Source organism: Alosa sapidissima, chromosome 1 (assembly GCF_018492685.1).
Source record: "Alosa sapidissima isolate fAloSap1 chromosome 1, fAloSap1.pri, whole genome shotgun sequence".
Classification (NCBI taxonomy): Eukaryota; Metazoa; Chordata; class Actinopteri; order Clupeiformes; family Clupeidae; genus Alosa; species Alosa sapidissima.
In genome coordinates, this window is record NC_055957.1 from 12721975 (window position 1) to 12746078 (window position 24104).

Below are 24104 nucleotides of genomic sequence, written 5' to 3' on the forward strand. Positions count from 1 at the left end.
TTACTCCATTTGATACAAATATCTTCAGTATCATTTTCAAGGTTACCTTAGTATTAACCAGGGGTAAATTTGTTTTGTACTTTCAAAAATGAATGACAATGCCATGCCCCATCATCACATTTGTTACAACTCTTCTGAGTTGTTGATACAGTGGGATATAGTATTATAGTGTTTCTGCATTGATTCACAATTACCGGTTTACTTATATTCAGGCTAAGAACCCATGTCTTTGTAAGTGTGTCAAACGTTAAAAACTTTTAACCAGTTTTAGTAATAGCAGTCTATTGCATTACTCTATAGTGTTCACACCAGCTTTGGAAATGGGCACGGCCGCACCCGGCCCCAAATGCCCACTTCTATTAGTAGAAATGTAACATTAAAATATCAAATCAAAATATGCTGGGCATTTTATCCAAGTTATCAGTGAACAGTTACTCTATAAATAAAAACTAATGTGGCAACAATAATAAATATGAGCTTAATTGGGAGATGGGCACCATGGTTTTCCCAGCGCGTACAATGCAATCTTGGCAGAGGCGAAAAATGTACAGTATTGCACCCCTACTAGCGCGGCGGGACTGTGGGATTCAGCATACTCACTGGACACAGCTAGTGGATAGAAAACATGGCGGCTGCCGAGTGTGTTGCAAACGATTTGCGGAAGTGAGGTAAGTGTTATACTCAAAGCTTCATATTCAATACATTTCATAATTTCATCGGCCAAATCAAATCTGAACTTAGGTTCAAGTTTTCCCTTCGGGTGTATGAGTATTGTAGCCGAAGTGTGTCTACAGTTTGGCCCTGCCATGCCTATACGCTAAAGTTGTTGCGCGAAATAATCGCTATCAGTTCGGGTTAGCATGCAACCTCGCTCCCCTTTGCGGTTCTTGCCACTTTGCAGTAGCTAGTGTCAGCTAGGCTAACATTAGCGGGCTAGGTAGTTAGTGACAACAGTCAGGCCGTTTTATCGACGAATTGGTTGGTTAGCTTACAACAGAATACGGGTTGTTGGTGCAAAGGGGTTCCAGCCAGCGGGTGTGTATCTTGTAATTTGCTCACCGGGGAATGTATGTAACGTTTTTGTACATTCAACACCATTGTAGATACACCAAATTTAGTTTTTTTTTTTTAGTTTAGTTTCATACAGCTAAAGCACAGTGAGGTTGCTAAGTTAGCTTATTTTAGCTAGCGAGGATAGCTTAGGCAACTGACAGTGCCTGGTTAGCTAACTTGTGAGAGTGGTGAGTTAAAAAGAAAAGCATTTTGTGAGTTTTCATTTTTGCAATGGTGTTGTGATAAGAACACCAAAGTTACTTGTGGCGCATAATGCATTAGGGCGCGACCACGCTGTACGCGTTTCGTCTCCTTTTGCGCATCCTGTATTTTAGTTAAATGCGGTAACGTTAGCTAGCAGGTGGGCTAAAGAAAGCTTCATATCTGAAGCTTCAATTGTTTTGTTCGTCCAGCTAGCAAAGCTATCTTTGTTGGCTTTTAATGGGGGAGAGAGTGTGTGCTTTCATAGTCAACTAAAATGAGTAAAATAGAATGATATGCGGAATTTTGCGCTGCAATGAAAGTCGTGTTGCGTAACTAACTTGCCGGATACTTCAAACAAATAAGACTGGCCATCTGGTGCTGTTAACACACCCAGGCACCATCAGTGCAGTAACTTGAGGGTTGGTGATAGTAAAAGCGGCTGATAATATGTTCTCAGCCGGCTTGCATTTCATGCCAACCCGTGGATTTGATGTTGTCATTGAGGCCCTTTATCCAAAGTAACGTTAGAAGTAATGGGAAGTGTTGTTTTGCATGGTGAAACTGCCCCGTTTTACATTACAAGGTGAGTTGAATATTAGCTAAGTGTTAATAAACAGAAGTGCTAACCATTGGCAGCATCAATGTTCGTGTCGTTAGGTTGTAATATATCGCCAAGCTAATTTACGCAGTTCTGGTCTCTGCTGCCAGATAGCTTGTTTATAGCTTTACAATTGTTTATATTTTTGTGACCATATAGATACAAAATATAACTATTACATCAAAGGATATCAGATACACTCTCTGCCTTGTGCGTTGAGGAAGTGTTATTTGAGTATGAGCAGAAATCATCAAGCAGTTTCTTGACACTAAGCACGTGTCAATTTAAAGTTCATATTCACCACGCGCGTCCGCAAGCTAAATTCAGGAAGTTAGATGTCTCGGCGGTTCACGCTGTTGCAAGGAGTGAAATGCCTTGCGTTTTTACTATCCTTAAGGGTAAACAACTCTGTCTTTTATATTTTCCATACAGGCCTCACTAAAGTCCTTATGTTTCTGGTCTCACCCTTCATGTCAGTTAATGGGGTTGCAGTTTTAACTAATTAACTGCTGGATTTTCTATTTTAAGTAATTTATTGCACTGATTTATCACAGAGACGGCCGCATTCACTCCACAGTAATATGCTGTCTGCACAGACAGAGATGATTGTGGGTCTCTTCCCTTTCGGGTCAGACCTGGCAAGTCAATGACTAGCCTATGAGAGGTTTACAGCCAACCTGCTTCAAGTGCTATCCTCCCTCCGGTGACCAGTAATCATAACTGTTGTTACAATTGTAGTATGATATGATATTTTTAAGTCAGTTACAGGCTAAACTTTGAGTCATGACGGTGTTTGGAAAATTATTCGCCTAGAGTTTGTATTATCTTGTGGTTAGTTTAACTCTGTTAAATTAAAAGTACGGTTTTGTCTCCCCAAAGAGCACCTGTGGGTTTCTAGAGGGTATTATGAACCAAGAAAATGTGCGCGCTGCAGTAATCTTTTATACTAGCCAGTTAAATTAGCAAGCCTGACCATATGATGTATAAACACAATCTGTGTCCTATTGTCTTTATTGCCAGTGGTAAGTAATCACACAGAGGTTTTAGCCTTGTGTTTGCATTTTCCCAAATCTATTTTTTGCTCTCACATCATGCTGAATTGACACCATTCCTCCTCTTTCTCCTCATCCTCCCTGTCTGCTCTCCGTCTCGTTTTATGCATGGCCAAGTAACATTAGTTTCTCTCTGTGAGCATCCAGTGGAGTGTGAGAGAAAGATACATGTAGGATTCTCTCCAGGTGATGCTTGTTTCCTGCCTTTTAGCCAAGATAAATATGAAGGCAGCCTTGTCCTCACAGATTCCTTGTTGCCCAGTGTGCATCAGTAAATAGCCTGTGTATGTTTTCTTCCCATCCTCAGAGGGCACAACCTTGATATGTGTGTCATCATTTTCCTCTTGTGGACCGTTGACGAGGAAACTGTTGCATTAAGAAGCATAGCAGTGTGCGAACAAATTGTTCACAGAAGTGTTTAGTGTGGTGCTTTAGCACTTGGCTAAGATTTCTGTGAAACTGTTATGCTTTCTATTCTGTCCTCTCCCAGCATTTGAGCTGTCAAATGTGTTAACTTACTTGCCATTTAATTACACACATCCCTTGTCCTTGTGCTGCTGCACTCATGCTGCAAGGTAGTTTAATATCTGTTTTTCTTGCATGGATTTCTAGATTAGGGTAGCCTGGCTAACACCAAACCTCATCTCATTGAGATGGGGTCTGGGAACTACATGCACATTTTCTCGTATTTGAAACGTGGTTTACGAATGCCCAGAGCCGTTTATTGGACACTACGAATGTCTATCAGATGCGTCTGTACATAGTTCATAACTGCTTCGGTGTGTTGTCATCGTCTTGCTGTCCCCCCCCTCCGTTCTGTGATTGGTTCCTTTGTTGAGGAGAAAAAGAAGTCCATAGAATCCAGGCTGCCTAGCAGCGTGAATAAATTTGCGTGTGTAAGGCAGCATGGGAAAACCCCGACTGAGATTAGGGTAGATTAAGTGATATTAATTATTTTCAAAATGGCAAACTGGTTGTTTTAACTGCTGCCTTTGGTAGACATTGCCAAGAAATCTTTCCTTGCATTGAGCCCATGTTGACTATAACCGACCATTGATTTAAGCAGTAATGCAAGGCAGTTTAGTGACTTGGGGAATACCTATGTTTTACATTCCATTTTTACTGCTTAAGGGGTTGAATTGCTGTTAAAACAGATTCTGAAGCTTTGTTTTTTTTTAATCTAATGTGTTGAAATGTGTGGTGATCTTAGTGGCAATTATGCACTGTGTATACAAGGTGTGCAATTTCTGAAGTGCTCTCAAAGGCACTGTGATCGAAAAGCCTGTTGTTGTCTGGGGGTGGTTCCCCTCGGTAGTGAAAGAAAGACATTGGCTCCTAAGTACCTATCCCAACGGTCACTGGGTTTGGATCAGCTTTTACGAGGCTTTCTGCACAGGTGTCCTGTTCAGCCAGAAATGGCTGTCTTCTCAGCAAAGCTGCGCTTATCATGGAGGATGGCATAGAACCTGTGAAAGACTGATAACCCAGATATGGGTGACTCATTTCATCTCTGCTCAGTGGCAGATCCGGGCCAGATGATGAGCGGAAGCCGCTACACGTGCCGTCTCATTCTGGATGTGTTACCGATAAGGGCAAATAAGCCCGTCTGTTAACGGCTTTTAGCATTGGGTGAAGGGGCACACTTTGTATAAGCCAACCGCTGTCTGCTGTTTTTTCTGTTTTGTTTTTTTTTTTTCTTCAAGGTTTGTGTGTGTCGAGTTCTCCTCCTCTGACCTCCGTTCAAGTGCTGGGGAAAGTGCTTCAGGCAGAGCCGCGGCGGCGTCAGGTGTGGTCCCACTAAAAGGCATTAGCACAGGTTGCGTCTTTGGGTAATTGCAGAAATGCGCGGTGGCACCAGTGGCGTGCGGTAGCCCCAGTGCGGAGCGGCCTCAGTGTTTTGATTGGGATGAGCGTGGCCCGGCCCGACCCACAGGGGCCCAGTGTGTCTGACCTCGTTTGTGCCATCAGCGGACTGGACATGAGCTGCTCTTTGTTCCCAGCTCTAAAGCTCGCCTGACATTTGCAGTTGGCCACTGGAGGCATGCAGGATGGATGAATGGTGGTGCTCATTTGCTCTCTTGCAGAGACTGACGCCTCTTTGAAAGAAGAAGAAAAATATATATAAATACATATAGCTTTGTTCCGAGTCTTGACTTTTGCTGTTTCAATCTAAAACTTGTGATCCAACTGTCTAAAATGCAAATACCAACAACTGCAAAAACCTCACGATGAGGTAAAATACATACATCAAGTGCATAATGCAGAATGTTGCATGGCGTTTAATTGCATTGCATTGCATTGGTGTACATTTAACAGAGGACATGGAGTTGACTTCTTTCAAGATATTAGGATAATGACTCACCACCAGTGGTTTGGATGAGGCTTTTTTTCCCCCCACATTGAATCCATTGAGTACAACTATAGCTATTCCAATGTGCTTTTAGGGATTTCCTGTTACGCGTGCATGCTTTGGTGTGGCACAAACAGCGCAACTACAAATCCTTTCCTCTGACTCATGTCACGTGACTCAGGCAGATGTGCAGATTTTGATTTACAATAACAAGGGAAATAAATAAATTAGAAGAGCATCCACAGTAAATTCAAACGTCTTGTCTCCTTTTTGTTTGTTTGTGTAAGTCAGCATTGTTCAGTCCTATGTTTCCAACAGAGTAACTGTAAATTCTTATAATAGTAAATGTGTTATCACAGATTACAGCATAACTTAATGGATTCAGAATTTGACACTTGAATTTGGTGCTCAGCTGAAAATTACCTTGAGCAAATTTCATTAAAAAGAAAATGTTAGAATGTTACATTCTGTCAGCCCTGGGTTTGTTGTCTTAAGCCTATTTGTCTGCCTTGTCGCCCTCAGGTGCCCACATTCTGCAACTGAGGAGCAAGCCCCAGGATGAGGAGAGGACAGTAGGTGCCCCCTGCATAGCATGGCCGCGTCTCGCTCATCGCGCGTCACCAGGTCATCCGTGGGGATCAATGGACTGGACGAGAACTTCTGCCGCCGCACGCTCAGGAACCGCAGCATCACCCAGCCGGACGAGGCCTTGCCGGCGCCCCGCGCTCGCTCCCCGAAGAAGCGCCAGGACGGGGACAAGCCCCAGAGCGGCCATGGGGAGGGTGGGGGCGGGGGTGCTGCTGGTGCCGGCACGGGCCCGGGCAGGAAACGAGGCCTCTCCTGCTCCGAGAAGGAGGAGTCGGAGCGGACGGAGAACTGCGAGAGGCTGCGGCCGGCGGCCACAAGAGCGACGGACGGGTCGACGGAGAGCTCCCCGGCCCTGAAGAAGCCCAAGCGCTGCCCTCGCTCAGCCGAGACGGGGGCAGTGGGAGCAGCAGCCGGAGGAGGAGGAGAAGAGGAGACCCCCGTCCCTGCTGCTGCTGCTGCTGCTGCTGCTGACAGACCTTCGCCAGAGAGCCCCAGGCCCTGCTCCCCACTAACGGACAAAGACAAAGATGAGTCTCCCAGCGGTGACGCACCCGTCTCCGTTCTGCCTCCGCCGAGCCTCTGCACAGAGGAGGATCAGGCGGAGAGAGGTGGGAAAGAGACTGAGCCAGTGATGGTGGCACTGGTGGAGGAGGTGGAGGAGGAGGTGAGGGTGCCCTCCCCAGCCCCGTCCCCACCACCTCCCCAGCCCAAGGAGGCCCACAAGGCCACCAACGGCCTAGGGGAGATCCACAGGGAGGAGGCTCCCATGCCGGACGGTGTCCCTGCTCAAGCCCTCCCCCCTACGCTGTCGTCGTTGCCCACTATGTTCCCTAAGCCAGCCCCCAGCACCCCTGCGCTGCTTAATGGCAGCCAGGCCCTGGGCCCCTCCTCCCCAGAGCCCCTAGTGCCTTGTAGAAGCCCCGTCTCTGAGCAGACAGAGCCCCCCTGTTTCTCCTCCTCCATCACCACCTCCTCATCGTCTTCCTCCCTCTCCATCACCCAGTTGCCCGTTGTGGAAAGCAATGGCTCGGACGAGGCCTCCTGCAGCCAGCCCCAAGCCCTCAGGGAGCCTGAGCTGGAGGTGGTGGAGGTGGACGTGGTGGGTGAGGAGGGGGGCGAGGTGGAGTCCTGCCCTGTTCAGGAGGAGCTGGCGTTTCCCGTGCCAGACGAGCTCGAGCCTGGAGAGGTGGTGGTGGTAGAGGGCCAGGTCAGCAGCACCAACGGCGGCCTGTTGTCTACCACCACCGAGCTGCCTGAGGCCTCCGAGGACGATGACGAGGAGGAGGACGGTTGCGGTCTTGATGGGGCCATGGATATCTCAGGAGACACGATGACAGTGACTACAGCGGCGGCAATGCCGTCCAACTTGGGCTCGTGTTCTGTGCCCGTCTGCGAGCCCCCCTCCTTCACAGAGCCGCACGAACACCGCTACGCCCTGAGGACTTCCCCTCGCCGCGCCGCCTGCCGGCCCAGCTCCCCCCACAGAGACCGGGACGACCCTCCAGCCTCATCCCCCGTCCCGTCCCCCACCACACCCACACCCACAACGCCCCACCTGGAGATGCCATCCAGCTGCTTCCGACTGGAGGCAGCACCCACTGGTGGTCCGGAGGCCTCCTGCAGGCCGGGCGGCGGACTCTCGGAGCCTGTGGGGGCCAAAGCGTTCCCGGAGGTGGCGGTGGCAGCAGCGGCAGCAGTGTTTGACAGCAGAGCGCCCCGCTCCACCAAAGACTCAGCTGCGGAGGAAGAGGAGGAGGAAGAGGAGCCAGATGTCTACTACTTTGAGTCGGACCACCTGGCTTTGAAACACAACAAAGAGTATGAGCTTGCTTCTTCATCTTTTTGAGTATGTAGTGATAATGTAGTATAGAGTTTCTTATTTTTTTTATTTTCACTTGCCTAACTACATGAATTTCTATAATTTCTCTCAATTTCTCATTTTTGTTGGTCTTGTCTTTATTTTTCAGCTGGTAAATGACTACATATTTCTTTTCTTTTCTTTTACTTAAGTGTTTTTTTTCACCTTAATTTCTGCTTCTGCCTGTTTGTCTGCAAGAAAATGAATAGTGCATTTTCAGACATAAACAGGAAAGATTTGCAACAATTTGCGCTGCATGTCCGTCTGGAAAGGATCCCATTGACGCCTGTTTCCAAATCACCAAAAACTTCCCATCATAATCACTTATCCGGCATGGGGCGGGGTTTATATGATGACAGATAGAGCACTGCATTCAACACAACCAATGGCTGTGCAGATGGCGAAAGGTTTAGGCAGATATGAGTAAACAACTGCATTTAAAACCTTTGTTTACAAGAAAGATGTGTTTGCTGTACTTTTTAAACAATTTGGTTAGAGTTTAATGCACCAATTTTAGGTTTTATTTCCCGGATAAGCAATTGTGATTGGATCCTGGATCATTGATTCGGAAACGGGCCTTAATGGGATCCTTTCCGGACGGAACTGCAGAGCAAATTCCAATTTGCCAACAGGTTTGTCTGGGTTCACCCAGGCTTGGAAGGGTGTTAATTTACTTGTGCTTGAGGCAGGGGATTTCCCACATTGGCCAATTGACAACCAAGCTTATTCAGAGACTTTCTAATGAGGAGACACAGCACTCAAAAAATCCTCCATTGAAATGCTTGGGGTTAGTTTCTAACGCCAATATGGCCGTTGTCTACACATATCCCACCCCTTCGTCGGCAGAACGTCGACATGTGAATACATTGAACCAATCATGTGGTGTGATGTGAATATATTGAGCCAATCATATGGTGTGTCGTACAGGGATCTATAAAGGCTCTCCTTCAAGACACAACATGCACTACCAGTAGCCAAGAGTGTTCAGTCCTGTGCATCTTTGTGCATGGCTTGTGTTTGCCCAATGTCCACTTTTCTTTTCCTCACACAAAAGAAATTCTACTGTCCTTATCATTAACCAGCATTTTTATGACTTTTGTAGCATCATCTGTCTTTTCTGTGGGTTTGTCAAAATAGTAAAGCCAGTAGGGTTATCGAGACAAAAGCAAGCTTGTAGTTGTATTTTTATTGATCTGATCTGTGAGTAGGAGCTTTTCTTCACTTCATCTCCTTTCACTGAACACCCGGGCGAACGCCCACACACCCAATTCTCGCCTGTAGATTGAGCTTTGTCCCTGCGCTGGTGCATTACAGGGTAATCTGGGAGCCGCGGTGCCAGATAATGAGGTTGGCATGGCTGCTGCCAGTGGCCAGGTTGCACCACGTCAGGGCTCATTCAACCTGTGCCCAGCACCACGGGGCAGCGGGGCCAAGCCATTTCGTCCGCGGAGCACATGACCAATCACATGGCAGCTCAGACCTTCTGCCTTTAAACAGCTTGCTAATGACATGGCACTTTTTTTCTTTTTTTTTTCTTTTTTTTACTGCTGCCAGGGTCATTAATTTGCTATTAGAGACAGTAAGATGACATGAATAGATTTCCTGATGCATATCATGTTTGTAAGTAACCATGAGAATTGTGAACTTTGAGGTACACAAGATTGTTGTGTTTGAGCAGCCTGTGTGCACTCGAATGGCTGTGTGTGTGTGTGTGTGTGTTTTTGCACATCTCTGTGTGATCTGCTCAGTGAGTCAGTGTGAAAATGGGCCTGACGGAGCAGTAAATCTCTCCATGCTCGGGTTCCCAGTAGCCCAGAAGCTTGCATAACACACAAAAACACCATCCCTCCCTCTTTCCCTCCCTCCCTGCTAATTGAAAAGGAAGTAAATTGCCACCGTCACTGTAATTAAAGCTCATTTAGTGGAGCGCAGAGCTCTGCCCTGAAATGTGCACAAATTTGTGCGGCGCAGCAACAGAAACTGCCAGTTCGTCTTGGCATGGTGGACGGCGAGCGCCTTCACACTAGAGTGGTAGGCCCATAGGTGGCAGTGCCATGCTGCTAGTCCCGAGACCAGGGCCCAGGCCGGCTGCCAGCTCCCCCAGCAGGCACACATGTCAGCTATTTCCACCAGGACTGTTTACTCCATCCCCGAGCATGCCGTGGCCAGGCTTCCCGTAAGAAGCCTCACGCCAATCTAATCAGCTCCTACTGAAGGGAGATGGAGGAGCTGCACTCTGATCATGGCAATTTGCTGGAGTGGGAACGGAATTAAATGGAGCTCGCTCGTTACAGGCTCGTTCAAGCGTGAATCTGAAGCAACCGTGCTGAGCGAACGTACTGTGTTCCTTATTGATTCTCATTCATGGCATGTTAGGGCCGGATTGATCTGTGGAGGGTCTCGATGGAGACGGAGGAAGAATCTGTCTTTGTGTGTGTCGGCGGTGTCTACAGTAGCGGCCCTTTGTCTGACTCGTTTCCCGGTTTATTTATGGTTCGTGTTTGGCTCGAGGGTGTGGAGGAAAAGGTCATATCACAGAGTTGTAGCGCTCAGTCGGTTCGTCTCCCACAGTTGCGTACTGGTGCCCTAACAAGGACATGAAAAGACCCTGCACTATGCATTTCAAACAGAAACTGCTCCCAAACCCCGATAGGACAATACAGCCTTCTGTTTCCATAAAAAGAACTCTGGCCCAGGAAACTGGTAATAGATTGGGCACCACAGGGTGCTGTTAGATCTTGAATTCTGAAAGAAACTCTTCCTTTATCTTGGCCATAAAAAATGTATGCACCAGGACAGGGTCCAATAGGGGTTGATAGCCCCAGTTACATGGCGAGTGTCAGCGTTTTAATAATGCATGGCTATACCCCCCCTCCCCCTGACTCTGACCCCCCCCCCCCCCCCCGTAGTTACCAGAGGCTGCTGCAGACCATCAGTGTGCTGGAGGCTCAGAGGACCCGAGCCATCCTGGACCTGGAGGCTCTGGCCCGCCACCAGAGGGAGGCGATGTCCAACCCCATCACCTTCGTGGAGCATCTGCAGAAACAGGTGAGGCATGGCACTGCTTGCTTGGGGCACCGCACAAATCACGGTTATAACCCACCAAATGCAGATAACCCTGTCAGTGTTTTAGAGACACTGGTGCTACGACTCACTTTTACACTATTAAGAAAGAAGGCTCAGCTACCACTATTATAGCAGTTTTCAGGTTCTGACCTAAGGGTTGAAACTACATTTGTAAATGAGTTAAGTTTCATTAATACAGTACCTAATGTCATGTCCAGTCTGGTAGGCAGCCCATATAGGTGCAGTGTCAGTGGGGATGTTGTTTGGGAAAATGGGCTAACCTTTTTTGCCCTGACCATCTGTTTTCCCCTGCCTCTTCTAGGTGGAGTTGGGGCTGCCCTGCCCCCAGAGAGTGGTCCAGCTCCCAGAAATTGCATGGGACCAATACACCTCGGGCGTCGGGGACTTTGAAAGGGAGTTTTGTGACAAGAAGCGCAAAACCAGACAGTTAAAGCTCATATACGAGAAAGGTACAGAATCTCAGGGAATAAATCTGTCTCAGCTCCTCCTTTGTGTAACGTTAATCACAACACCTGAGGTCATATGGCTCCACTCTCACTGAACTTACGTGTTATCATCATGTGTTTGACTGTTCTTCGAGTTATGTCTGACAGATTAAGAATCCACAGCATAAATCTGATGGAAATATCCTGTTTTGTTGCTTGGTGTACCATATGCAGTGGGTTTACCCATTCGACCAAAAAGTCCTTTGGAATCCAAGAAGGAGAGTGACTCGTCTGGGCTCTACTCATCTCTGCCCTCCAGTGACGCTCCGGAACAAAGCCTCTCCAGCAGCAGATCACAGGTGAGTCACGCATCTCCCGCTTTCACAATGTCATTACATCACATGTCAATCCTTCTGAGGTTCTCTCGGTCTCTGTCTTGGTCTCAGTCTCTGTTTGTTCTTTTTGTATGTGTGTGTGTCTTGTGCTTTTTTTTGTGTGTGTGTGTATCTGCATGTGTGTGCCTTTCTGCCATATTGGTCAAGGGACATTGGCAACTAGATAGATATCAATTGAAATTACATCTCAATCTCGAACTTCAAACTCAAAAGGTAGAATCGACGATGCAGCCACACCCCCAAAAACACACACACAAGTTTTGAACTGCGCCGTCAACACTCTAATTTTATGCTGCAGCCAGTAAAAAAATCATCAACCGTCAACATCAACCGACCGAAATCAAAGCCCCTCTTGCTACTCTGAAATCACTGTTGTGGAAGTATTTTGTCGTTCATTCACGTCAATTAATACTAACTTAACCTACTCAATTTAGCAAGTGAAAAGAAAAGACCTATCTAGTTACAGTCCAACATTACTTGTCTAAGGCTTAACATGCACATTGATAAGTACATATTCCATGAACACTAACATTGGGTCTCTTTGGAGTGTGTTGAAACGTATCCTTATCACAAATTATCATTCTGTGTTGTTTCATTTCACTATGTTCACGTCTCTGTTTAATGTTTGTTCTGTTTACAACCTCGCGGTTGGAACGGTTTCAAAATAAAAAGCGGTTTCAAAATAAAAGCCCCCCGAAACAGAATAGGAAAAGGCCAAAAAAAGTAAATAACATATAAGCAATATATTAATAGTAATATTATAATATGATCGAAAATCAAATTGAATCGTGACTTTAAAATTGAAAATTAAATCGAATCGAGGATTTGGAGAATCGTGACACTCCTAATGAGCACCATAGTGGTTTAGGAGTCCTTCATGCATGGAGTACTTTTAACTTTTTTTGTGTGTGTGTAAGAGATACCGGCGTGTGTGTGTGTGGTCTATTGATATGCTGAGGTGCATCTGTCTAACATTTCTGAGAAGTCCTTCACAATTCATTTTCACAGACCACTGATTTATTCTAACACACACACATACAAACTCGGACTGTAAGCATTCTGCCCGTGCCCTGTCTGATACTGATGAGCGGAGACATTTGTAAAACCTGTCTGTCTCTCCTCCTACTCCTCCTCCTGTTCTTGTGTGGCGCCAGATGTTGACCTGTCTGTCTGCTCCGTCCTGTGCCACTCGGCAAGGCCATCTGTAGTTAAGAGTCTGATGGGTACAGGCCTGTCAGCTCTCCACTGCCATTACACGAGTGCAGGGCAGGCCAGCCTCACACACATCAGCAGGTCCTCTGTCAGTCAGTCTCTCCTGCTGTTCCACTGATAGAAACCTCTCTTCTCCTCTCTGTCCTTCTTTACCAGACAGCCTTGCATCTCTCCATCAGGGAGGTCATAGATGCTCTGGGTTTTGCACCAGAACTCCAAAAGCATTTGCCCTTGTTAACGCTTTAATACACACACGCACACACGCATGCACAGAACTTCTCTCAGGAAGATTGGGACTGACCGTCACTGAGCTCTCCATCAGAGCGCTGAGCTCAGGGGAGAAATAATTATTCACAGCGGGATTGTTTTATTGTTAATAATGGTTGTCAATTATGGGAGCTCCCGCCGGCTGCAGTGGGAGATTCATCTGAGTGAGTTGGCTGCTCGTTCCATAATGCTCACCCTTTTCCTTTCTGTGTGCCAATGCTCCGTGATGGCATTTCAGCTTTTCCTCTGGCTGACATTCAACAGTTCAGTTTATTTTTTTTGTTTTTTTGGTGTTTTTGAAAGTGATGCACCCATTGAGGAGTGGAGTGATGTATTGAAATTCAAATGAGGCATTGTTGTCATGGGGATGTGAAGCATTCTGTGGATAATGTAGGAGGTTGCTTTCTTCTCCTGTATCTTTCTTTTGTAAGAGTTTGTTTCAGGTTAACTTCTGATTTTACATGCTGTGTGTCCACACACACCCCCACCCCCACACACTCTCACACTCTCACACTCTCTCACACTCGCACACAGCTTGCTTCTCCTTGAGTGAGGTGCAGATTGAGATGATTGTGAATAGGCCATAATGAGTCATTTTTCCCCACTGTCTCCTTCCAGATGATCAGAGGGAGGGTGTGTCATCAGAATAAGCCAGACACTTTCAACCAGCTGTGGACCGTGGAGGAACAGGTACACACATGAAGGAACAGGAGACACAGACAGACAGACACACACACACACACACACACACACTAGAAAGGGATGAGTTTCTGCTTTCTATTTGGCTCCATCCTTGTATACTGACCATGGTGTGTTGTGTGTCCAGAAAAAGCTGGAGCAACTGCTGGTGAAGTTTCCCCCAGAGGAGGTGGAGGCAAAGCGTTGGCAGAAGATTGCAGACGCGCTGGGCAACCGGACGGCCAAGCAGGTCCTCAGCTACGCACCACATTGCCATGTTTCCTCTCCATCTTTCCTCTCAGAGAGCTCAGCCACAGCAAGAGATTCCTTAGCCACACCTGATGGAATCTGATTACCCTCCTATTGAGATCAGGGCTGAAATGAGTCCCGTTTTGTTGTTTCCTTGACAAAAGGAAAGAATCCTTTATCCTGAAAGTTCACTAGACTGTTTCACTTACTGTAACTAAAATACGATCACAACAAGGACTGCTAATTAGCCACTATTGGGTCATTATCAACCTGTGCTACTAGTGTGCACACACACACACACACACACACACACACACACACACACTGCTCATCTATTTAGGTGAGGGCGCAGGCAAGAGTGCTCCTCGTTATTGTGAAGTGGCTGTTTTCACAGCAGAAGAGCAGCTGTTGCTTATGGTAATATTTGATACCTGCTGTTTGCTGTGCGAGTTTGTTCTGCAGGCAGCGCATAGGGCTCACGGCAGCTATGGGCTTTATTGTGTGTCACAGGTCGCCAGCAGAGTGCAGAAATATTTCATCAAACTGACGAAGGCCGGCATCCCTGTACCTGGAAGAACACCTAACCTATGCATGTACAGCAAGAAAGTAAGGCTGTTTCCATCGATGGCAAGATATAAATTAATAGTTCATTTCTAATAGTTAGAATTTATGAACCATGAAGGATAACATCAAACATATTTCTACTAATAGTTCATTTCTAATAGTTAGAATTTATGTATTACCATGAAGTATGATGGTAATTTTAAGAAAAGGTTTTGCATTATCAGTAGGGGAAAAACTGACCTGATGAAGGTCTAAACCCAGTTTATGTTCACCTTTTATAATACCCCTTTCATGTTGCAGTTCATTTTCGTATGAATTGTCCCTTGTATGTCATCATGGCCAGAGGTATTGGTACCCCTACAGCTCATTGAAGCTCATTTTTCATTTGAAAAGTAATGAATTAAAAGTGATTTTACATTAGGTTACTTTACATTACATTAGGCTGATGCATTTTTTAAGGCAAAGGGACTTACAACATGGTAAACGGTTTAAAGCTTTAAAAAAAAAAAAAGAATACAAATCATTGATGTTTCACACTTTGAATTGCTTTGTTGTGTCTGGCACGGGTGTCTTGTACTGTATGTGCGTAAGACACAATGAAATCACAAGACTATCAAGGCATCCTTGAGCGAAACACACTGACCCAGTGTCAGAAAGGACTGTCAGTCATAGGTCATGAGTCATCCAATAGGATAATCACACAAAGCAAACAGCTAAAAGTACCTGAGTGTGGCTAAAAAAAAACAGCGAGTTACTCAAGTGGTCGGAAACCCATTGAGCATTTATAGAAAGAGCTTAAACATGCAATCAGCCACCTCCAGCAAGGTTGGCTACATACATTCCAATGCACCTTAAACTTGTTAATGATATTCACTGATATTCAATGATAACTTTAGTCACAGAATATCAACCTGCTGGGAAAGGTTCTGATAGCCTTTGCCTTTAACATCCTTTTCTGTCTGAGGCAACTATTTTCTTTTGATTTCTCTGATCCGTGTTCAGTTTGGTGCACACATTGACTGTATAGGGTGCACGCAATTAAACTGGACATTACTAGACTACATTTCTCCATTTAAATAGGATGAATTACTGTATACATTACTTTAATCCACTGATTTATCAGGGGTACCAACATTCTTGATAGTGTGGGTGGTTGTGTGTGTACGGACACACAGCATGTAAAATCACCTGCGCCTCCACTCTGCCTCCAGGCCTCCAGCAAGAGACACCACCACCTGAACAAGCACCTGTACCGGCCCTCCACCTTCCTGACCTCCTATGAGCCGCCTGTCTACATGGATGACGAGGACGAGCGCTCCAGCTTCAATAGCCTGCAGGACCCCACAGCAGATGACTCAGTCAGTCACGCAAACACACACACACGCACGCACACACACACACATTCTGTAGCAGAGCTCACAGGGTAGAATGCTGTAAATGCCAGGGTTGGAGAGCCTCCATTAGCTCCATGCAGCCTTGTGCAGTTTGATTTCCGACGCCCGCTGTCTTTTATCACCTTGCCACCTTTTAACTGGTGGAGAATGACGTGGACGATGTGCATGCTGTCTGTGGATGGGCGCAGTCTGTGGGTCTGTCTCCAAAAGCTCATGATGTTTGGAGCACCGCGGGTTCTGTTGTGGGTCAGGACGATGTGCATGCTGTGGATGGGATGGTCTGTGGATGGGCGCAGTCTGTGGGTCTGTCTCCAAAAGCGCATGATGATGTTTGGAGCACCGCGGGTTCTGTTGTGGGTCAGGACGATGTGCATGCTGTGGATGGGATGGTCTGTGGATGGGCGCAGTCTGTGGGTCTGTCTCCAAAAGCTCATGATGATGTTTGTGTTGTGGGTCAGGAGGATGGGCTGCCAGTGCAGTCTGGTTGGTCAGAGCTCACCAGCTAGAGGGGGTTTCACCCACAGGGCTCCTTTCCACATGCAGCTGATGTGGCTCTGGCCACCTGCCTCTGCCTCTGCCTGCTTTATAAGGGCATGCAAACTGCACATTGCCAGCGTGTAAAGACTGTGTGCTTCCGAGAGGACCTGTTCGCACGCTCTTACAGATGTTCTGCTCTGCCTCACTTCAATGAAGTGGTGATATTTCATTCAGCTGTGTATCAGGCTTCTCTCCAGTCTAGCTGGTCCATACTATAGCCTGTACTATAGCTTGCTGCTTACCATTGGCTAGGACCTAGACTCTACAACTTGAGTAGTGGGCACATTTCCCATATATCCCATGGAGCACCTTTGACCAGTTGTGGATGGGCAGTCTTACTAGCTTTTCCTTGCTACACTGTGATTGAGGTGTTAGACACAATTATTTCATCAGATGTTTGAGCTGAGGTGCCATTCATGTATTGCCTATGTCACCAGAGAAGGGAATGGCAGAGAGAGAGAGAGAGTGTGTGTGTGCGCGAGTCAGTCTTGCGGCTCGTGACATTTCCCTCTTGAGTCTGTGATGCCTTTGAGGCAGGTTGGGTCAGCGCGCCCCACTGAGAACACAGGGAACACGCTGCCTTTGGAGCCCAGGCTTTTTACCACTGCGCCACACACACCTCCACTGCAGGATCGGAGCTGCCAGGCTCCTGCTCACCAGCCCAGTTTCAGATGTTCTCCTCATTCCCATCAGTGTTCCTTTTGAGTTTCTCCGCATAACTGTGTGGTGTGCACGTGCCCGCATGTCTGTACATGTGACATTAGTGTGTTTACATTGTTTACATTTGTGTTACTCTTCTGTGTAATTGCCTGACCCTGTGTGTGTGTGTGTGTGTGTGTGTGTGTGTGTGGGTACACAGGATGAGGAGGGCGTGCCGGTAGAGTACCGGCACCTGCCAGAGTACAAGGAGCTGCTGGAGCTGAAGCGTCTGAAGAAGCAGAAGCTGCAGGAGATCCAGGTGGAGAGCACCGTGGTGCAGCACATGGGCTACAAGGTACCAGTGCGCCCATAACACAAGACCCATCCTAGGACAAACGCATAGAGAACGCCTGTCTCTCAGCACAATACTAGCTACACACAATTCACCCTTCGCTAAGTCCCACCCTCCTTAGTTACTGTTGCTATGCCTGACAAGCTTTAGCACCCTGCACGTCTATTAAATAGAGGGGGAACCGGGACTTTTCAATGAAATGTAATTTACAAAGACATCGTACCACACTGAAAGCTAATATTTTGTCACTAGCAACCTACATCTGTCCTCTGTCAAATACAGTTAGAATTTCATCTCTGAACAAAACCGTTCATGAGTTATTTAAGCAGAAGTCGAATGTGCGTTCTGTTTCATTCCACTCTCCTGGCCAGAATGAATGGAACAGGCATGGGGGAAGAAACAAACATTTTAGCTATGTACTTCCCACAACATATCATGAATGGTAGGCCTACTTTAAGTAGGTGTTATTTTAAATAGATTGCTGATGGGCTATACATCTTGGTGAACGTCTGTTAACAACTTCCTGCTGTTATCGTGAAGCGTGTATCTCGCGGTTATGGAAATATCATGCAATATGCCATTTTTTATAGTTAGAACAATATGTGTTCCCAATTATATCATGTTTCTATAGTGTAACATGTTATTTCACTGTGTCTTTATGTGGGTTAGGGCACCACACATCCAAATAAGTGCCCTTCATGACCCACAGGCCGAAAAGCTTGTCAGACCTCCCGTGCCTAGTGACGGGTTGCTAAGCCACGATTGGCCTGTGGCGGTTTTCGGGTGTGGCTTAGCGAAGGGTGAATTGCATACAAAACGTACATAAATGGAAATGATTACAACACTCATGGTTTCTTCTTTTCAAAAGGGAGATTTATATTGTCAGCGTCCTCTACACACTTTGAAGGCTTTTGGCTTGGTAAAGTGCCTTAGGACAGTGCCAGGTGTTAATGGTGTTTATACATTATTTTGATTTAATTTGAAAATGGTTAATCCAAGGTCCATGCCACATTACAAATCTGGAAATATGGTATATCTAGTTGATGGTAGTATGGTGGTATACTTAATAACTTCAGTGTAGTCCAAGTAATGTGCAACCCAAATGTCATGTTGTCTAACAAAAAGCAATTTCCTGACTGCTGTCCTCTCTGCCAGTGTGACGTGTGCGGCATGGATCCCATCCAGGGGGTGAGATGGCACTGTCAAGACTGCCCGCCGGACTGTGCCGTTGACTTCTGTGGTAACTGTTCGGATTGGTGAGTCATATTGCGACCCACCTGGTTATACATGCATTCTTGCACTTGTGCAGGTGCACACACTCACAGGTAGATGTCTCACTTGGGCATCTTGCACAATCAGCCACTCATTCACACATTAACTCATTGAGTGCCAAAAACGTAATATTACGTTTTTCCTTCCCATGCGTTAAGTGCCAAAAACGTAATATTACGTTTTTAGCTTTTTTTTTTTTTAAATTACGAAACTAGACACTCCAACACACCTTATGTGATTTTGGGAACTCTGTGATGAATGGAAATGAAATATATGACAATCGAAAACTCATTAAAGCGCACAATCTGGACATTTTATCTGGACATTTTATCATAATTCGGTTGCCGCTTTGTGTCGAATCAGTGACGCTTGCACGTCAGCTCAAAACCAGGCCATTTTCGTGGGTCTATCACTAGGTGGCAGTCTCGCCAGGTCTCGCTGATCACTTCCCGGAAAGTTTACAGGCAACACTTCATATTTCATGAAGACGTTTTATCTCCATTTCTAGAAAAAAACAGTGATTTTGATGAAAACTAGCCACTGTTTAGCTTGGGATTTCTCAGGAACAGAGACGTGTAGAAATACACGTTTGCACCCACTGAGAGCTTAAAGTCTCACCTTTTAAACGAGCCATTGTATGTGTTCATAGCTATAACACAGAATATGCTGTGGCTGTACAAAAATCATCAACAGTGGTCTAGATTGCTGGCACTCTAGGACAAAGCTTCCGAAAACAGCTTGGCATTGAATGAGTTAAGGCCTTTTTATTTGGAGTTTGTATTTGTATTTATATATATTTTATTTGATTTGATTTTTTTCAGTACGACTTCACGTTGTGTCAACCATATTTGCACACTGACTCCAAAACTTTCGTCAGTCATTAAAATGTTTGGAACCAGTCCAATTCTCACATCTGTATGGTTTCAGTAATTGAGGTCCTACTTCACAGTTCTGTATGTGACCGATTGAGAAAAAGCAACGCATAGGAAAAATGCACACACTTTAGTGTGCAAAGACCCTAACCATGATGTACCACTCCCTCCGACTTGTGTGTGTGGTGCATTGTTGGTGACGTGGCTCTCTGCCAGCCGGTCTCATTAACCTCCTTGTTAGTGGCCTGGGCTGCTGTGTGTCTGACGCCTGCTTCTGCGATTTCACACTTGCACCTCCTCTCCCCCTCCAAATGAAGCCATCAGGCAGGCATCCACCGCTGCCATCCTCTGTACCCAGAGGGGAGCGCCAGGGCACCGCCAACAAGACACGTCTTGATTGTCTTCATAGTTGGTGTAAATGAGGCGTGCTGGGCCTTTGGTACATTGCCTCTGCGGCAGTCGACTTTTCTCTCACATTGAAACTTCCAACATTTCAGACTGACCTTAGAGACTGGACCTTATCTTCCTTCCTTGACTGAAAACGATTTGTTGACCATTGACCTCCTCTCTGTGTCTCTCTCTCTCTCTCTCTCTCTCTCTCTCTCTCTCTCTCTCTCTCTCTCTCTCTCTCTCTCTCTCTCTCGGTCTCTGTCTCTGTCTGTCTCTCTCCTCCCCATCCCAGTGTGTACAAAACGGAGACCCACAAGCCCACCCACCGGCTGGAGCCGGTCTACCAGGCCGAGAGCTTCCTGGACAGAGACTACTGCCTGCCACACAGCACCGGCTACAACTATCTGGACCCCAACTACTTCCCCGCCAACAGATGACAGCAGCCGGGGCAAAGCAGTGAATCCAGGGCTAGGCCGCAGCCCCCAGGGCTTTCTGTGCATGGCTCCCTCCTCCAACTCCAACGCTTAGTCTGGGCAGGGGGGACAGCAGCCGCAGCAGCAAGGTGGGGAGGCACAGATGGGTGACACCAGCCCTCCACCCCCCCTTCCTCTCACAGACCCCTCCCAAAAACACCCCAACCCCCTCACCCCACTCCCCCCACCCTTCTCCTTGGCAAAAGGGTTACGGTGCTGCCCAACAGGGTGGGAGGGTGTACCGTATTGCACCTCGCCACGGCCATTGTCGGAAGTTAACAGGTCACTGTAATCTACACACTATTTAACGAATGAAAAGAAAACGGGGAAAAAAAGAATGAAGGAACAAAAGAAAAGAGAGAGGGAAAAAAGGAAAGGCACAGCCACACACACCCCCCCCCCCCCCCCCCCCCCCCCTCAACCCCAAACAACCCGAGACGTTAGATGGCTCCCTGTCTCCTTCCCCCCCCCATTCCTCTTCCCTTGTGCTTGTTTTTCAGCTGGTAAAGTGCTGGTGAAGCTCCATTTGGTTAAGTCAATCTTGGGCCCAGTAGGCCACCATACTGTACCTGTACCTGTACCTGTACCTGTGCCTCAGTGTGTGGGGACAGGCCAGGGGAAGGTCCTGGGCTTTGCTAACCAGAGTGCAAAATGGTGTAGCTAGATGTCTGTAGTTGAATATTTATAACTGACGCTTTCTCTGTGTGAGCTCTATCTCTCGTTATGAGTTAGGAAAAAAAAAAGAAAATTAATGAAGAAAAAAAGCAAGCAACAACAATGGAAAACAGAACAGGATCTTGGTGCTGAGACTGTTGTCTTTGATTCATACCAGGTCTTTAACATAAGCACTGGGGAGGTCTGCAAACGTCATACTGGTCCTCAGAGGCAAAAGCCCTTCAGTAGGGGCCTTGTGACTTGGCCTTGTACCAGGGGCTGCCACTTTCACTAAAAAAAGCTGCTCTTTCTTTTTTTTTTTTTTTTCCTTTCTTTTTTTGGTCCTCACACAGTGTTGTCTCTTCATTTACATGTTGACCCAGTAAATCCTCTCCATTGAAGTCCGTTTTTAGTTTCCAACCATGAAGCACTACAGCATGGAGCACTCACCTGTGGAAGAGGGCTCATGAGAGAGTTGACGTATGGAATCCAAAAGATTTTTTTTTTTCTGTCTCTTTTCTTATCAGTGTGTGTACTGTCGTCTATCATGTGGAGTATATATAAAAAAAAATATGGTGAAAGTAGCCATTGGTAGTTGCTGTGTGCCATGATTATTTTTTATTTCCTTATTTCTGGAGAGTTCCCCTCTGACTGTGTCCGCTGGTCAAGATGACACGGTGACTAGTGACCTCTTCCATACAAACCAGCCACCCCCCCCCCCCCCCCCCCAAATCATCACATCTTTAGATCCTTCTCATTTTGCAGCAGTTCCCCTCACGCTCCATTGAGAAGATTGTATTTTTATTAACCTATTTAAAAAGAAAAGAAAAAAATTGAAAAGAATTGAAGGTGGAGATGGTTGCCACTGACAGTGGTACACCCACATTATTTTATACACATAGATTTTGTTGTGCTTCGAGTAGGCCATTTTGTATGGGTTTTGTTTTTGTCCCTCTCCCTCGTACCTTCACCTGCTTCAATATCTGTGTATAACAGTCTGTTCTTAAATAATGTAAAAAAACCTGTTAGAGGAGAACTGTGGAAATAAAAGTATGTGAAAAGTCTTTCTATACTGCTTTGACTCTGAGATCTTTATTAATCTAAAACTTGTTGGATCACATTGTGCACTTGGTTGTGTGTGTGTGTGTGAGAATCGTATTGAGTCATATCTACTCGACATACCAGCCTTAAATCCGAATGAAACTGGTTAAGGTTTTGATTTAGTAACTACTAAATACAAATGCCTGAAAAGTCTCATTATTTTTGGATACTTTTTAAAATTTTGTTCAAGAGTGGCCTTTTGCGCCCTAAAACATTTTAGCCCAGTTGTAGTGTTCCAGCATTAAGGAACTATTGTCATGTGTTCAGTGTACCCCAGGTGCACTCATACTGTAGGAGCTGTTAAATGACTGAAATAGTAAGTCATGCTGGAATTATCACTCTGTAAATTAGTGATGGAAGTCTGATGCTTTCCTGGCCCTTATGGACCCTTTCAAGAGAGTTCCATTATCAGCATCATAGTTGGCCCCACAAGACTTCCTTTTTAACATTCCATATGTTATCTTAATGCAGAGGAAGTAGATTGGGGCCCAAATAGAACGTTCAAGCATTGTTTTTGTTTTTATTGTTGAATGGGTCCATTGAATGTGGCAGGTACTGGGGCTGTTTGTGGTGTATTATACCTTTCCTCTCCTGTCCCCGTCTGTGTTCTCACCCTACAGTACATCATCCAGTAGGTGTCAGGGGCAGAGGGGGGGAAGGGGGGGTCAACAGAGAACAAGAGTTTTGATTCTGATCTGAAAAATGTGCCAAAAACTGATTGAGAAAAAAACTGTAAACTGTTATGTAAGTTCTAAAAGGCTATACTCTCTAGATATGATTTGACATGAATTGAGACATATCCCATCACAACCTATACAGTACATAGGCCTACACATTGTATATTGGTGATACTTTTGTATCACTGTATATTACTTTTGTAAGATTCTTTCAAATCAAACATTAAAATATGGAGCAATAAATGACGTCCATCGATCTCCATAGAGCCACCCGTACACCTCCTCCAGTTCCCCAATGCGGCAAGGTCTGCGAGGCAAACCCAGGTACCAGTCCAGAGAGTTCTTCACTGCTCGCTCCTTGAAGTTGCTGAGCACATAGGAGAGTAAGATGTTGTGCAGGCCTCGCCCATGTCTCAGGATGGATACGAATGTTTGATTCACTCTTTTGGATCTGGAGATCGGCTGAGCATTTCTTCCCACTGGCAATGGATGGAAGATTCAGTGACTAGTAATAATATGGCTAAATTAAATAATACAAACAGAGTGAAAATCCTGTTCCATAAAGCTATACTTAACTATACTTGTAAATGCATCATATCCACTGTATGATCAGTTGGCAATAAAGTATCAATCTATCTATATGTATTTATATGGCTTTCAGTAAGGCTATTTTTGAACTTCATGATTTAGCCTACAAAGTTTTCACTGTTCTGTCATCCTTGCAATGAATCCTAAAATATTACTTACTTAGTGTTGGTATAAAGAATCAACTTATGTAGCCTACAGTAGAACTTCCACATCAGAAGCAGAGCTCTCAAAGGTGCAGGGCCACATCTGTGTAATTATGATACACAAGGACTGGATAAATGTGGTTGTTAATCTTTCTACATTCTCAATAGGCAAGGAAAACACTTTAAATTTTAGTGAATGTAAAGAACATTTAGTATATCCCATCAGTTGGCTGACTGTAAGCATCATGCAATTAGAAGTAATTTGTTTCCCTCTGTAATTAAGAAGGCTGCTGCACCGCAGAGCTATCTTTTAGAGCTTGACTTTTTATGTTACAGTGGACTAAAAGTGCTCGAACATGCATGGGAGGTGGGAAAGTGTCAGTTCCATGTATTTTATTTTAATGTGATTCACAGCCAAATCCATCAACCAGT

The 24104-nt window shown here is 45.8% G+C and overlaps 1 protein-coding gene across 5 annotated transcripts; it reads left to right on the forward strand.

The window, feature by feature from the left end:
• Positions 1 to 521: 521 nt before the first annotated feature.
• zzz3 (zinc finger, ZZ-type containing 3) lies at positions 522 to 22227 on the forward strand. 5 transcript variants are annotated; one of them, XM_042077847.1, is made up of 12 exons: positions 522 to 668; positions 5780 to 7663; positions 10613 to 10751; positions 11092 to 11239; positions 11450 to 11574; positions 13708 to 13779; positions 13916 to 14017; positions 14527 to 14622; positions 15792 to 15938; positions 17371 to 17505; positions 18658 to 18758; positions 20329 to 22227. In XM_042077847.1, the coding sequence occupies exons 2-12, from the start codon at positions 5850 to 5852 to the stop codon at positions 20471 to 20473; spliced, it is 3024 nt and encodes a 1007-aa protein (XP_041933781.1). In that variant the 5' UTR covers positions 522 to 668; positions 5780 to 5849; the 3' UTR covers positions 20474 to 22227. The 5 variants fall into 5 exon arrangements, with proteins under 5 accessions (XP_041933781.1, XP_041933954.1, XP_041933883.1 ...); XM_042078020.1 differs by lacking the exon at positions 522 to 668 and adding an exon at positions 765 to 1067; XM_042077949.1 differs by lacking the exon at positions 522 to 668 and adding an exon at positions 765 to 1035.
• Positions 22228 to 24104: the final 1877 nt, after the last annotated feature.